Source organism: Benincasa hispida, unplaced genomic scaffold, assembly GCF_009727055.1.
Source record: "Benincasa hispida cultivar B227 unplaced genomic scaffold, ASM972705v1 Contig66, whole genome shotgun sequence".
Lineage (NCBI taxonomy): Eukaryota > Viridiplantae > Streptophyta > Magnoliopsida > Cucurbitales > Cucurbitaceae > Benincasa > Benincasa hispida.
Window position 1 is genome coordinate 477,576 of NW_024065007.1, and position 15,590 is coordinate 493,165.

Sequence of the window (15,590 nt, forward strand, 5' to 3'; positions counted from 1 at the left end):
AATGTCATGATATTAAAGAATATTTACAATTAGTTCTTTAATTTACAATTGAAAATGAAGTTTACATGAAATTTAAAAACGACCCTCTGGCCCTTACCCCTCATGGGGTTGTCTTCGTGTTCCTCTAAATTAGGTTCACTCTGTTGTCGCTATCGTTTACGACGAATATGTCTTCGATCGATGTTAGCAACATTAAGTCGTCTTGTTTGTTGAATAATATCTTTTACGTTGATCAATGTTTAATGTTTGCTGACACATTGAACCTAATTCTGATAAGTTCTGCACTGAATATTGTTAAATTATTTTGTACAATAAAAAAAATATTAAATAATATTCATATCATATATATGGAAAATGTCTGATTTTAAATCTTTTACTATGCAGTAATAGTAAGCGTCGTAAGGTATGATAAATCGCCTCATGATCGAATTGTACCAAGAAAAATAGTCGTTTGATACAGTTAGCCCATTTGTTAATTCTTCCTGTGCACAACGATCATGTCGTCCATGCCAGTAGGATAAATATTCTGCATGGATTCAACGCTCGTCTTAGTCGTGCTTACTTCTCAAATCAATTTGGTGTAGTGCTGGGAGTGTATAGGACAACGAAGGTATCGTTTGTTGCAGATCGAACTGTTTCAACACACGATTTGGATGATGTCACTCTACTATATGGACTAACGGTCAATCAGATGTCTTTACCATCACGATAATAATCAAGTAAGGATGACCAAATCTGTAGTGTGTATAGCGTCCAAATAATCTGACAAAAAAAACTAAAAATAATAAGTATACATATAAAATGTTTTAAATATTCGTTTATATATACATTTGCTACTTGATTGTGTATCAGCATGTCAAATATTTTTCTGTATACGAGTAACATATTTGTTGACTGTTCAGAGGCAGCTAATACACCATTCCATCTAAAATTATTAAAAAAATACAATTAATTTATATTTTTACATAAAATGATAACGAAATAAATATATAAATGAAATAATATCTGGCATTAAATGGACGATGATCTGAAACCTGTAGCTAGACTTGTGGTGCTATAATTGGAAATCGATCATAAGTCCATACTTGTCATAGTATCAGTGGCCCTACTATTTCCCATGCTTGTGCATTGGAAGTTCGACAAAGTTCTCTATACAACCATGCAAGACATGCACCACCCTACGAGTATGTACCAGCGTGCTCGAAATCATACAATAGTGGGAGGAACATGAGATGCACTAGAATATCTGACTTGTCAGCAAACAAAAATCTTACAATAAGTTGTAGGATGTATGCTCGTGCATACCTACGTATGCTGATGTCGTCAGTATTGGGAGGTAATTCTGGAAACTAGGACGCTAACCAGGGATACTCAATCTTGATCCCTTTAGATCCTCTGGTAGTTCGCCTAAGAGCTCTTCACAAACGTTCTTCCAGTCATACTGTAGTGAACCTATCAATGGTTGTCTGTCCACTCGTAACCTAAATTGTATGGCAACATCCTACAGCGTAATCGTACATTCCCAACAAGGCAGGTGAAATGTGTGGGTTTCTGGTCTCTAACGCTCAACTAGAGCAGTAATAAGGTGTCAATCAAGTTGGATAAAACTACTTTGTGCAACCCTAAGAAAACCTGTCTGTTGAACATATGGAATAATGCAGTGATCAAATGGGATAGTATGCTATGCAGTCGTCTCCCTTCTTCGACAATTCAACACTACAGTAGAAGAACTATCCCACACTATTTGTGAACGATGTGTATTTTGTTGGTATAATTGTACAGGATTAGAAGGACCATGTTTCATTAGTTCAAATTACATTACATAATAAAATCAATGACATAAAAGTTACATTCAAATTACATTATACATAAAAGATACATGGATTTTATTATGTAATATAATTTGAACTTCTTAGGTAATGGAGTCTGGTCCTTCTAATCCTGTATAATTATACCAACAAAATACGCATCGTTCACAAACAGTATAGGATAGTTCTTCCACTGTAGTGTTGAGTTTTCGGAGAAGGGAGGCAACTGCACAACATGTTATCCCATTTGATTACTGTATTTTTCCATATGTTCAGCAGATAGATTTTCTTGGATTGCACAAATTGGTTTTATCCAACTTGATCGACACCTTATTACTACTCTAGTTGAGCGTTGGAGACCAGAAACCCACACATTTCACCTGCCTTGTGGGGAATGTATGATTACACTGCAGGATGTTGCCATACAATTTAGGTTACGAGTGGATGGGCAACCATTGACAGGTTCACTACAGTATGACTAGAAGAACGTTTGTGAAGAGCTCTTAGGTGTTCTACCGATCAAGATTGAGTATCCCCTGGTTGGCGTCCTAGTTTCCAGAATTACCTCCCGATGCCGACGACATCAGCGTACGTAGGTATGCACGAGCATACATCCTACAGCTTATTGAAGGATTTTTGTTTGCTGACAAGTCAGACATTCTAGTGCATCTCATGTTCCTCCCACTATCGTCTGATTTCAAGCACGTTGGTACATACTCGTAGAGTGATGCATGTCTTGCATGGTTGTATAGAGAACTTTGTCGGGCTTCCAATGAATAAACATTGGAAATAACGGGGCCACTGATACTATTGCAAGTATGGGCTTATGATCGATTTCCAATTATAGCACCACAAGTCTAGCTACAGGCTCCAGATCATTGTCCACTTAGTGTCAAATATTATTTCATTTATATATTTATTTCGTTACCATTTTATGTAAGAATAAAAATTAATTGTATTTTTTTTTATAATTTTAGATGGAGTGGTGTATTAGCTGCCTCTGAACAGTTAACAAATATGTTGCTCATGTACAGAAAAATATTCGACATGCGGATGCATAATCAAGTAGCAAATGTATATATGAATGAATATTTAAAACATTTTATATGTATACTTATTATTTTTTTGTTAGATTATTTGGACACTATACACACAACGGATTTGGTCATCCTTACCTGATTATTGTCGTGATGGTGAAGACATCTGGTTGACCGTTAACCCTCTTATATGCTTTCATATAGTAGGGTGACATCATCCAGACGTGTGTTGAGACAGTTCGGTCTGCGATAAACGATATCTTCGTTGTCCTATACACTCTCAGCATTATACCGGATCGATTTGAGAGATAAGCACGACCAAGACTGGCGTCGAATCCATGCGGAATATCTATCCTACTGGCATGGACGACATGATCGTTGTGCACAGGGAGAATTATCAAATGGGTCAACTGTATCAGACGACTACTTTTCCTGGTACAATTCGATCACGAGGCGATTTATCACACTTGACGACGCTTACTATTACTACATGGTAAGAGATTTAAAATCAGACATTCTCTATATATATGATTTGAATATTGTTTAATATATATTTTTTTTATTATATAGAATAATTTTATCGACGATGTTCAACAACATTTAGTGCAGAACAACTTACCAGAATTGGGTTCAATATGTCAGCAAACATTGGTCAATATAGAAGGTATTATTCAACAAACAAGACGACTCAATGTTGCTGACATCGATCGAAGACGTATTCGTCGTAGACGACAGTGACAACAGGGTGAACCTAATTTAGAGGGACACGAAGACAACCCCATGGTAAGGACCAGGGGGTCGTTTTTAAATTTTATGTAAACTTGCATTTTCAAATTGTAAATTAAAGAATTAATTGTAAATATTCTTTAATATCATGAATTTTTTAAAAGTTTTAATATTGTTATACATCTATAATTAAAAAAAATAGTCAACACACTTTTAAAAAAAGAAAAGTAAATCGTGGACCGAGTCCACGAGTTTGTGTCTGACCGGTCAACCAGTCAGTTGACGTGGTGTTGACTGGATTAAATGGTACTCGTGTATCGAGTGTTGTCACATGACAATCATGTACTCAATACACAATTTTACTATCCCAATTTTGTCAATAGTTTTCTAAAACACCTATTATTAGAAAAAGTTTTCCTCCAACCCTATTTTTGTCATTATATTTTTTTAAAAATATTATTTAAAAAAAATGCAGATAATACAAGCAGAGAAATTTATGTAATCATGGGTAGAGTTAAAAAAAAGTAGCTCCTTTATACCCCCACCAAATCAAAGGGTTGATTAATTTAAATTTTATTTTTTATTTTTAAAATTTAATTTCATAACCATTATGGTTAAATATTATTTCGGTCTTTATACTTTTTTTTTGTTTTTTATTTTTTTAAAAATTTATTTAGGTTCTCATACTTTCAAAATGTTCTTTTCGATCTTTTATACTTTAGTTTTGGTTTATTTAGGTTCATGTACTTTTGAAAGGTTCATTTTGGTCTTTTCATTTTCATTTTATTTTATTTTTAAGGTGTTAAAATGATTATTTTTTTAAAGTTCAAGAATCAAAATGAAACTAAAATTAAAATAAATAAAAATTGAAAATATATAGATTAAAATGAATATTTTAAAATTTAAGAACCAATATATATATATATATATTTATTGTATGTATTTTCTTCAATCTTTAATACCTAGAATTGAAAGGGGATAGAAGATTAGCATGAAAGCGCGTGTAGTGTGTGAGTGATCAAATCAGTGGGATGGAGCGTGAGGCTGATGAAATTAGGGCCACATTATTTTTATAAAAAATAAAAATATAAAAAAGAAATAAAAAAAAAGGTTAGGATACTGACAAAAGAGAGCTTTGTCTTTTCGTGATGCGTGTAAAGCACAACCCATTATGGCGCGTCGATATGGGTGAAAAGTCCTCCGACATTCTCTTCCCAATCCCACACAAATATCCTCTCTTTTGACCACCTTCCCACCTCCCACCATATCTTTCCAACCAAGCCTTTATTTTAACTACCACAAATATTATTTTACTTCCCATACTTTCAACTTTATTTCATTTTAATTCATATATTTTCAACCGTATGATTTTAATTGCTAATATAAAATAAATTTTTTTACAATAAAAGATAAACTAACCATAAATATTAAATTTAAGATTTATTAAAAGTATAAAGTTTAAAATTGAATAAACTTCAACGGATAAAGATCAAATAGTATTTTAACCTAAAAGTTATTATATTACTCTTTAATTTTTTTTATCAATGTTTTAAAATTATCATTGGAGTAGAAATCATTATTTTTATTTGAAGTCATTGTCATATCATTTTATATCTCAATTCATATCTAAATCTTAAAGAATTTCTACTCCAAATGCATTTTTAAAACGTCTATAAAATTTTAGGAGTAATATTATTTCAACTTTTGAAAGTATAGAGATATTTTGTTAAAAAAACAAATGATAAAGTTTAAGGACAAAAAATTACAAGTTTATTTTGAAGTTTTAAATCTGTATCTATTTTATCTCTAAACTTTAAATTTAAATTTAGTTGGTTCTTGACTTATTTGATACATTTAAAAACCATGAATCTACTTGACACAAAAATATAAAAAATATATTTCATTACGCATAAAATTTCAAATTCTATCAAGTGAATCAATTGATGTTTGAAAATTTGAATTGTGCCAGGAATTTATTAGATACAAAATTGAAAATTATGAATTTATTAAATATTTTTAAAGTTTGATGGCATATTAGACACCAACTTAAAGGTTCAAGAACCTATTATACTTTTGAAAGTTTCAAGACTACATACTTTAAAGTCCAGAAATAAATTTGTAATTTAACTTTTATTTTATTACGTGCTTTCATTTTTTACCTTAATAATTAAATAACCATTTTAATTCATGTACTTAGTTATTCTACTTTTTAATAAATTTAAAATTTGTCATCAACGTTGGCGTATGGAGTTAGGGTTAGTAACGAATAATAATAATAATACTTTGCACACAATGTAAATTTGTTACCAAATCCCTAGACAAAAAGGTTTGTAGGAAACTAATTTTACATCTTTTAAAGAATATATACTAAATTTAAATATTTGAAAATATAGACCTCAAAATAAAATACATTCCAAACGTTTAAAAAGTAATTATTTTGCCTTTAATTTATTATTTTCGTACTTTAATTTTTTTTCTCACTCAATAATTGTTTTTAACATATATGGTTTGAAATGCATACATACTCACATGAATACTTTAGTGTTCATAAATCATATTCAAAACCAATCATCAATCCATTGAAAGCACAATAAAATAAGGATTAAGTCATTTGATAATAGCAATCAATTCATTTTAACTAACATAAGCAATGAATAATATTATTAAAATTAGTATTTTTTTCTTTTGTTTTTTTTAATACGACAATCATGAAATGAAATATCGAATCTAACTATCCTAATAATTATAATTAGTTATATATTCTCTAAATTTAAGATAAAACTAGAGATCACTAGAAGAAATTAGAAAGAGATGTATGAGAATAAAATAAAAAACTCTGAGTGTATTTCGAGCAACATTCATTTACATATATCTATATCAACATTTTCAACTATTGCCGCATATTAATTATTTTTACAAAATTTTAAAAAATTTGATTTTTTTTTTATTTTTTATATGTATAATAAAAATAGGATGATGCATAAAGATAAGGGTATCGGAAATATATCTTCAAAAAATGAATATGAGGAGAAGCTGAGTTTTGATTGAAGCACTGAACCCAAAAGAAAAAAAAAGAGAGTTTTAGGTGCATTGTTTTTTGCCCAAAATCAGTGGCTTTTTAAAGATTACTACTTTTGAATGCTTTTGGTCTTACTCAACCTGACAAACTTTAGGCTTTTATGTTACCCATTCATTAATTACAAATCACATCAATGCAAAAATACTTTTCTTCCCCTCAAAATTATGACTCTTTTTTCCTTTTCTTCTTGTTTTTGTTTCACACATAAAATAATTATGACACCTATCATTTACAAAAGGTTAAATTAAGGTCTATACTTTTAAAATTATTTCATATCTATGAGTTTTGTATATGTCTCATAAAATCTTGTCTTATTTTAAGTTTATAAAAATTTATTTATTTATTTATTTATTAGATATGAATTTGAATTCTATCTCTAATAAAAATCTAAACTTTTAGTTTCGTGGTTAGTATAGACTTAAAAATTTTATAGAATATCGAATAAGTCAAAGGACGTAAATTTAAAGACGTAATAGATAGAAAATTGTAAGGATAAAAACTTATTACGATTTAAAACAAAATTAAAAACTAATTGGATAATCTTAAAACTTTAGAAATCAAAACTAAATTTGTAATTATAAACCATGTAAGCATTGCAAAAATAGCTAAAAAAAGTAGCAAGATTGAGTATATTAAATAATTGTGACAAAATCTTAAGATCAACTTTGATTTGGTCAATTGTAAACCAACATTAATTTTAAGGGAGCGTTTGGGATAAGGAGTTAGTTATTATAATTTGGTTATAATAGTTTGTGTTTGGGGTGTAAACTATTTTAGTTTGAGAAGGAAATAGTAAACACGGTAACAAAAAATTAAAAAAATGATGAATTTATAATAGTAAAAATTGTAGCAAATCGTAAATACTATAGTAAATGAAGGTTTTGAAATAGTATTGATGTTAATAGGAGATTTTGAAATAGTATTTACTGTAGCAAAATGTGGTTATTATAATCTTAGATAGTTTTTGCTCTAAACGTCCCCTAAATGATTTTCGGTTGATATAGTTCAATTAGTTAAGAGATATATATCTATGACCAAAAGGTCATGTGCATGATGAAAATTTAAATTTCCGACATTTTGTCAAAAATATATATTTTAACTAGTTGAAATATCTTTAGGTTGGTAATGCTAGACCATATTAATTATTGAACATTCAACTACTTTATTTATATTTTAAAAAATTAAAAATCAACTGTTATACATAATTTCTTTTGTTATTCTCTTTTGAGGATTTCTATTATTATTATGGTTTTGTTTGTAATAACTAATAATTCAGTCATGATAGTTGAAAAAATGTAATGATTAAGTCTTTTTTTATGTCATTAAAAGTTTGATTAAGAAATTATCTAGGGTGTATGCCATTAAACTTTTTCAGATTAAAAAGAAAATTAACCTTCACAAGCATATATAATGAGAGTTTAATTTGGATGAATTTACTGCTTTTCTTGAAAAATGTGACTTAATTAGAACTTTATTTCCAATCATTTTGGAGGTAAAAGTAAAACTTTGATTATCTTCTTTGTCTACTAATCAATGTAATAGTGTCATGAAAAGGATTGAGAATGTGTCTCATATAGAAATATTTCCATTTCGTGTTTTTTTATCTTTTAGGTTTAACTAATTTTAGAGATAGGTAAATTAATAATGTTTAATTTTTCATATCTTTACGAAGTTAGCATTGAGTTGAATTATAAAGCCTGAAGTTAATATGTTGGTGTTAGAAAATTTGTGTTTAGGATGTAGAGTTATGGTTTAGTCTAGAATTAAGAAACATTAGAGAGAGAAAAAGAGGAGAATGTTGAGTTTTTCGATATACTGTTGAAGTTGGTAAAGTTATGAAGTCGGTGGGCCAAACATAACCTACATATTTATAGAAGTGTTCCAAAAAATTTATACAAATTGTTTCCCCCATTTCTATTTTTAAAAAATGACAGCCTGCCACTCCTGAGAGTCACCGCCTTGCAGTCTTCCCTGGGATTTTTCTTAGTACAATTGATCGATATTTCATTTGCTTTAATTTTTAAATTACTTTCTTAATTTCCATTTTTAAATTTTAGTGAACAAATGACCACTATAAAAATATTTCCAGTCTTAACTTTTTTTAGTACAACAAAAAAAGAGTAGGGTAGATTTGAATCTCCAATTTTAAAGGAGGTAATATATGTCAATTATCTGTTTATTTTGACTCATGACTTGAACTAATTCGATTTTTTTAACTACTTGAATGATATAGCTCAACTAGTAAAAAAAGTAAACTCTATCCAAAGGTCAGAAATTCAAATTTTTATGTCATTTATTGAATTCAAAAATAAATAAAATAAAGACATTTTTTTAAAAAAAAAATTCAATAAAAATTAAAATATAAAACATAGTACAAAAAAATTTAACAATCAAACATAATTTTGTTTTCCTTCTTTTTAAAATTAAGAATAAGAAACTAAATAAAAAAAAAAGAAACAAAAACGTTGTCAAAAGGAATTTATAGTATCTCCATCTCCTCACAAAAGTTCTACGCTCGAGATCTTTTGTGAGTAAAATGTGTAACATGTAAACTTTAGACTTTACGAAAATTAAACATGAATAAAATCACCCCTCTTCACATTCAAAAACTAACTCAAAATATAGTTCTTCAACATGAAACCCTAGTTTTGCTAAAATTTAAATTAGAAAGAAAAAAAAAACCAAGCTTATAATATCAAGAACATGAAACTCTCATACTTGTGAATGGGAAGAAGATGAAGGATTAAAACCACTCCAATAATGGCGATGATCACTTCCTCCAACAACTCCCCAAAATGGCTTTCCCACATTCACCTCTACTTGTTGCCCATCTTCCTCCATTTTTGTCGTTGTTTCGGCCATCTTTTTCTGAATCTGTCCGACAATGCTATAGCTTGACGATGCGTCGATGCCACCATTTCCGAGCAACCGAGCTGAATTTGCGAGCAACGGAGACGGATGTGTTTGGTGAAGTTGAAGCTGTGGTCGCCATTGAATTTGATCAAACCCTAAAAAGTTGGCTATCCCAATGGGATGATGAGTTGAATCCAGAGCTCCTTCATTTGGTGTGGAAATGGCATTATTGTAATTTAATCTCATTGCTTCTCCTGCTGAAAGCTCTGAAAGTTTATATCAAAAGAAATTGAAATTATATGTGGCTAATTTGATAAAAGTTTTTATATATAGTTTCATTAGGTTAAAAAAAACCTACAAAATATTTACTTCCCATAGTCTATAAATTATCAAATTAAAAATATTACATCACAAATATTACAATATTTATAAGTAAATATGTATGAACTTCTCATTTATTGTCGAATCTTGAGCTAAATAATATAATCTCGACCAAACTAACAAAAGTTTGAATTTCACCTTCACATATTGTTGAAGACTTTAGGGAAAAAAAAAAGTACTTGAAAATTAAAGAAGATTTAATAAAAGATTGTAGCTTTTTTAGCTCAACAATATACTCTTAGACCAAAATAAGCATAACTCAAATAACATAGTGTTTATATTATCAATCTCAAAGTTAGAAGTTCGATTTATGCATCCCACAAATTGTCAAAAAAAACAAAAAGATAATATATGGGATGAAAAATTTGAACATATAACTTGATCGAAAGTATGCAAGTCAAATTGAGTTCATATCGATTTTCAAAAACAAAAAATTAATTTCTTTTTATTACCCAATTTTCACTTAGATTCTAAAAGTTAGTCTAGAAAGTGAAAAATAGGAAATTAAATAGAGACCCATGGTAGTATTTTTTTTTAAAGGAGTAAAAATTGCATTCAAAATGGTGATTTAAAAGAGTTAAACTTTTTAGATCTAAGTAATAATTTAAAACATCATCAGTTCTAATATAATTTGTTAGATTAAAAAAAGAAAAAAAGGAAAAAAAAGTACCAGTAGTAGTAGGTTGGCTTTGGGAGTTAACCGGAGATTTAGAGGTACTTTTGCTTCTCTTATTATTTCGGCGGTAGCCGCCGCCGACCGGGACGCTTCTGAGAGCGCCGCCTCTGGTCCAGTAGCGGCGGCAGGTCTTGCAGAAATGGCGGGGCTGAGAAAGGCTATAGTTGTTGAAGTAACAAAATTTTGTGTTTGTTGATTCACATCTTGGACACTTCAGCGCCGTCTCCGGCACCGGCAGGTTCGCCATTCGGGCTCGTTCCGCCATCGACCCAGGCCGAACTTGCGGTGGTGGCGGCGGCGGCGGCGGCGATATCAACTGAAAATTGCTGCCTCCAATGATACTACTACTTCCAGATTGATGGCTTGCTGTTTGCTGTTGAAAAAATAGCTATATTGAGATTAAGAAGACATTTTTTTAGAAAAAAGAGACGAAATTGCAGTGAAGAAACTAAGAAACTAAATTGGTTACCCGTTGCCATTGATGGGTTGTTGTTGGATCAAGATAATTAGATGGGATGGAGGGAAACACCATTGTGTGTGTTCTTCAGTTTTTCTTTTTTCTTTTTCTTTTTTTTTTTTCTTTCTTTCTTTCTTTTTTTTTTTGGTAAAAGGTTTGATGGGATTTTAGAGAGAGAGAGAGAGAAGGGAGAGAGAAAGTTTCATGTCATTATACTTTATAAATGTCACCAATTTTCTCTTTTTGTATTATTGCTTTTTAGGGTTATGATGGAGAAGACCCATTGTTTCTTAATGAATAAGTTTGTGATTCTACACACACATTTTTTTTTTTTTTTTTTTAAGTAGGGTGGGTTCGAATCTTCGACCTAAAGGTTATTGATGTTTTAAATTCGAATGAAAAACATTAGAAAAGACAATATTATGTAAATAGTTTAGGAAAGAATGCTAATTATATGAGTGGAAATGGACAAACATAAAACACCAATTACATCTTATTTTTTGACTAAGCTTAACACGAACTCTATAATCACTACAAGAAAAACTAGATCTCCCGATACTTTTTTTTCCCAACGGACATAAAAATTTATCAGGAAAAACACCTATCTTGCAAAGGTAGTTTGGCCATTAGGAAATCTAGCATTCCCAACACCATTTTTTAAAAATGTCGAGGAAGGTACTTTATCTTGACTCTAGTTTCATAGGGAGAACTATATTCTAAGGGAAAAAAAAAGCGTCGAGAGAATTCCTCTATGTATCTCGACACTTGGCATAAGGAGAAAGTGGATCTCCCAATACTTTTTTTCTTAGAATTACGTGTTAAAGAGATCCACGATCTCTCAACACCACGTCGAGAAAAGTGGATCTCCCAACACTAATACATTTTAGCATTCAGCATAGTCCTTTTCTCATAAGGCTCTATCGATGCTTCGACGATGATTAAAATAGGACGAATTTTTTTTTTTATCATTCGAAAAGGTCAAATTTGTTATAATGAGTCTTCGAGAATAATCTTTGGACAATTAGGGAGATTGGTGTCTAGGAACCTTAGGCTTAAGAATTATATATAAAATTAAGAATTTGTTATCAACAAGCCGACCTTAGCTCAGTTGGTAGAGCGGAGGACTGTAGTCGGTTTAACGCTGTCAGATAATCCTTAGGTCGCTGGTTCGAATCCGGCGGGTTGGACTTCTTTTTTTCTTCTTTTAAACCAAGCTTTACTTCTGCTAAGCTTAACGGTGTGTGAAGCATACAATTTATAAATTGATTTTTACTGTTATATCTATATATACTTGTTATAATCCCACAAAATTACCATGTTCTTGTTTTATATAATGTCGCTAATTGTATTTTATTTTTACCATTAAAAACTAAACTTATAAGTATATGACCTTTCATCCATAAGTTTTTATATTTTGTTATCTACTTTCTATTAATGTTTTCAAAAATCAAATCAAATTTTAAAAACTAAAAAAATAAATTTTTTCAATTTTTTTTTTTTAAAAAATTTGACTAACCACAACTAAAAAATTGAAAAAAAAACAACCATAAAATTTAAAAACTTAAAATTGAAAACGAAATGATTATGAAATGACTAACTCAAACATCCGTTTGATCCAATTCTTAAGCTAGATACCAACTTTATGTATCATTTGGTTGAAACTTGTCATAATAGCTTTGCCATTACTAGTTAATGGCAAAAGACCATAAACTAACATCTAATATAGGATATTGTGGGATAAATTTTAAATAGATGGTTGTTTTTTAAGCATTAGAAAGTCATTTCAAACTAAAATTAAATTAACATTACTAATCAATTTAAACAAAGGTAGGTATAGACAAGTTTTGTTTTTTTAATAAAAATGAGTGAGTTTTCGGTTTAGGGTTTCTAAAATTCTAAAAAAACTAATTAAGATGTAGTTTTTTTTTATAAAAAAAAAGTCAAGATTTGACCAAAATTATTTCAACTAACTTGAGAAACATTAAGAATTTTAATGGAAAAAAATTGAAAAACTTGTAGTATATAATAATAATAATAATAATAATAAAACTTAAAATTAAAGGGTGTCTCTTTAGGGCTTTGGTGGTCTTACAAAAGGTGATGGACCTGACCATATGAACCTTTATCACACATGGGTCATGTGGGTCATTTTTTCAGACAAATTAATAATAAGCAAAAAAAAAAAACTTTATTGCAAGTGTTTCTCTATTGAATTTTCAATACACTAATTATTTTAAAAGTAATAATGTTACATGGATCTTTGTTTCATTAAAGAGAATCAAGCCCCCTCTCTTTCTCTCTTTTATTTTATTTTATTTTATTTTTGTATGTATTTTTTTTTTCTATTTTAAGGGAGTGAGATTCCTCTGAAAATAAGGAACATTATTTTTGCTTTTTTCTTTCTTTCATTTTATAGGCTTCATCAATACTTTTCTTTTTCTTGTTTTTCTTTTCCTATTTAGTTGTGGGTCTCACATTAAAACCCAAAGTTTAATTTTATTTTGGATACAAAAAAAGTATATGCTTGTGGGTCTCATTTCATATTTTTATTCATCTTTATTTTGTTCTTATTCACATTCTATAATAATTTTAGGAAAATATGTAATAAATTAAGAACAATTGAGGATGAAAGTTATCTTCTGTTCATTTCTGTTTAAATTTTATGGTAATTAAGAAGCAAAAAGTAGAGTTTTATATGGCTTAAATTCTTTTAACGTATGTTTACCCAAACGTATAATAGAGATGTCTATTGAGACGGAGATGGAGAAGGCTTCCTCGTCTCCATCAATGTCTCCCTATTTCATTTCACATCCCTACGAAATTTTTCGTGTGGATCGGGGTGGGATTCTCCACGCGAAATTTGCAAGGATCGGATTCCCCGTGAGGAAAAATTTTTCATTTTTAAAAATTTATTTATTTTTAAAATTTTTTAAGTTTATTCTCAACTAAATAAAATTTTATATATTAAATGAGTTATTTCTAATACATTTTCGTTAAAAAAAATTATAAATGTTCTAGTAAAACTAATAATATTATATGTGAAAAAATATAAGTTAATCATATAATTTCTAAAAGTTAAATTTAAAAATATTATAATATCATAGTCTAGTCGTTCATTTAAATACTAGAACATTCATGGTCTCATGAGTAAAAAAGTCCATTTACGAAATGTATTAAAGTATAAAAAAGTTAGGATGAAAAATTAGAAAATGACTAATTTTTTATGCATGATTTTTGTAAAGTGTTTTTATATAAATAAATAAATAAGTAATGTATATATATATATATGGACACACATATTATAAATATATATTAAAAACAAAAGAAAACATACCTTCTGTAAATAGAATTACAGAAAATGAGTTTATACTTTTCTTTTTATTATTATTATTATATATTGTTCATCGGGGTGGGATGGGGAATCGAGATGGAGACGGGGAATATAATCTCTGTTCCTGTCCCCGTTGAGTCAACAGGGAGAAATTAATTCTCCTTGCTCCCTCCCCATTCTCCGTTCAATTAGGGATTCTTCTCCCATTCAGAGTGGGTCCCCGAAGGTCGTAAATGGACATCTCTACATATAAGTATATATATCTCTAACTAGTTAAGTATTGGGGTAAAGTGACATTTTAGTTAAAATACCATTTTGAAACTTCAATTTTAGTCTCCATATTCTCATATTAACGTTCAATTTTAGTTGTCCTTATAATTTTAATAAATCTTAAATTTAGTCTCTATTGCTAATTAATGTTGATTTTTTAAAAAACTTTTTATTTTCTATTAATATTTTTACTATAAACTTTGGAAACATATTCACATATTATTTTCTAAAAAATATATATGAACCAAAAGTTGAACATTTATAAGTTCATAGACTATTAAAAAAGAGTAAATAGAAATTTTTGGGCTAGGATAAAAAAAAAAAAAACTTTCCATGCTATAATATCAATTTAATTTACAATTCTAGGTTATAGAGAAATTGGTCAATTGTCTCTTAATATATTACAAGGGAAAAAAAAACAAAAAAATAAATTAATTTGCACCACACATGAAATTCTAAATATTCTTTTTTTCCCTCTAATTTTTGCATGGGTACATTATGGAAAGCTGCTCGGTCGTACGTACCACCACATGGCCACCACTAATACATACAAAACCTATATAAATAAATCAATCAATCGACAATCGATAAATAAAATAAATTATAAATATAATAATTTTTTTAATGTATATGGAAAATGATTGCTTTGGATTTAATATTTGATTAATATTATTTTCTTTTTGGAAAAATGCCTTTTTTAGTTCTTAATAGAACGTTTGGGGCAAGGATTAAGATTATAATAATCGTCCTTTTTACTGTAAATATTGTTTTTTAGTCCCCAATTAGTTACCATCAATATAATTTCAAAACTCTCATATGTTACAGTTTTTACTATTTTACATTTATCATTTTTTTACTCTTTGCTACAATATTTATTTTTTCATTCTCAAATTAAAATAGTTTACACCTCAAACACATATTATTATAATCCAAACTAAAATAATCTATACCTTAGACACAAACTATTATAAT

The 15,590-nt window shown here is 29.1% G+C and overlaps 1 protein-coding gene and 1 non-coding gene across 4 annotated transcripts; one reads left to right on the top strand and one right to left on the bottom strand.

Moving 5' to 3' along the window:
- Positions 1-9,140: 9,140 nt before the first annotated feature.
- Positions 9,141-11,254, bottom strand: LOC120069894 (dof zinc finger protein DOF5.1-like). 3 transcript variants are annotated; one of them, XM_039021724.1, is made up of 3 exons: positions 11,030-11,254; positions 10,555-10,933; positions 9,141-9,757 (listed from the first exon to the last, which is right to left on the bottom strand). In XM_039021724.1, exons 1-3 carry the CDS (start codon positions 11,090-11,092, stop codon positions 9,363-9,365), a joined length of 837 nt encoding a protein of 278 aa, XP_038877652.1. In that variant the 5' UTR covers positions 11,093-11,254; the 3' UTR covers positions 9,141-9,362. The 3 variants fall into 3 exon arrangements, with proteins under 3 accessions (XP_038877652.1, XP_038877651.1, XP_038877650.1); XM_039021723.1 differs by having other exon boundaries at positions 9,141-9,760; XM_039021722.1 differs by having other exon boundaries at positions 9,146-9,769; positions 11,030-11,248.
- Positions 11,255-12,110: 856 nt separating this feature from the next.
- On the top strand, positions 12,111-12,204 carry TRNAY-GUA. The gene is made up of 2 exons: positions 12,111-12,147; positions 12,169-12,204. It is a non-coding gene; the product is annotated as a tRNA-Tyr (tRNA).
- Positions 12,205-15,590: the final 3,386 nt, after the last annotated feature.

Bases quoted from the DNA above. Each gene is read 5' to 3' on its own strand.
- LOC120069894 (XM_039021722.1), bottom strand. From the start codon at position 11,092: ATGGTGTTTCCCTCCATCCCATCTAATTATCTTGATCCAACAACAACC. The intron at 10,934-11,029 runs GTAACCAATTTA...TTTTTTCAACAG, and splicing joins CAACCCATCAATGGCAACGG to CAAACAGCAAGCCATCAATC. The intron at 9,770-10,554 runs GTACTTTTTTTT...ATAAACTTTCAG, and splicing joins AAGCCAACCTACTACTACTG to AGCTTTCAGCAGGAGAAGCA.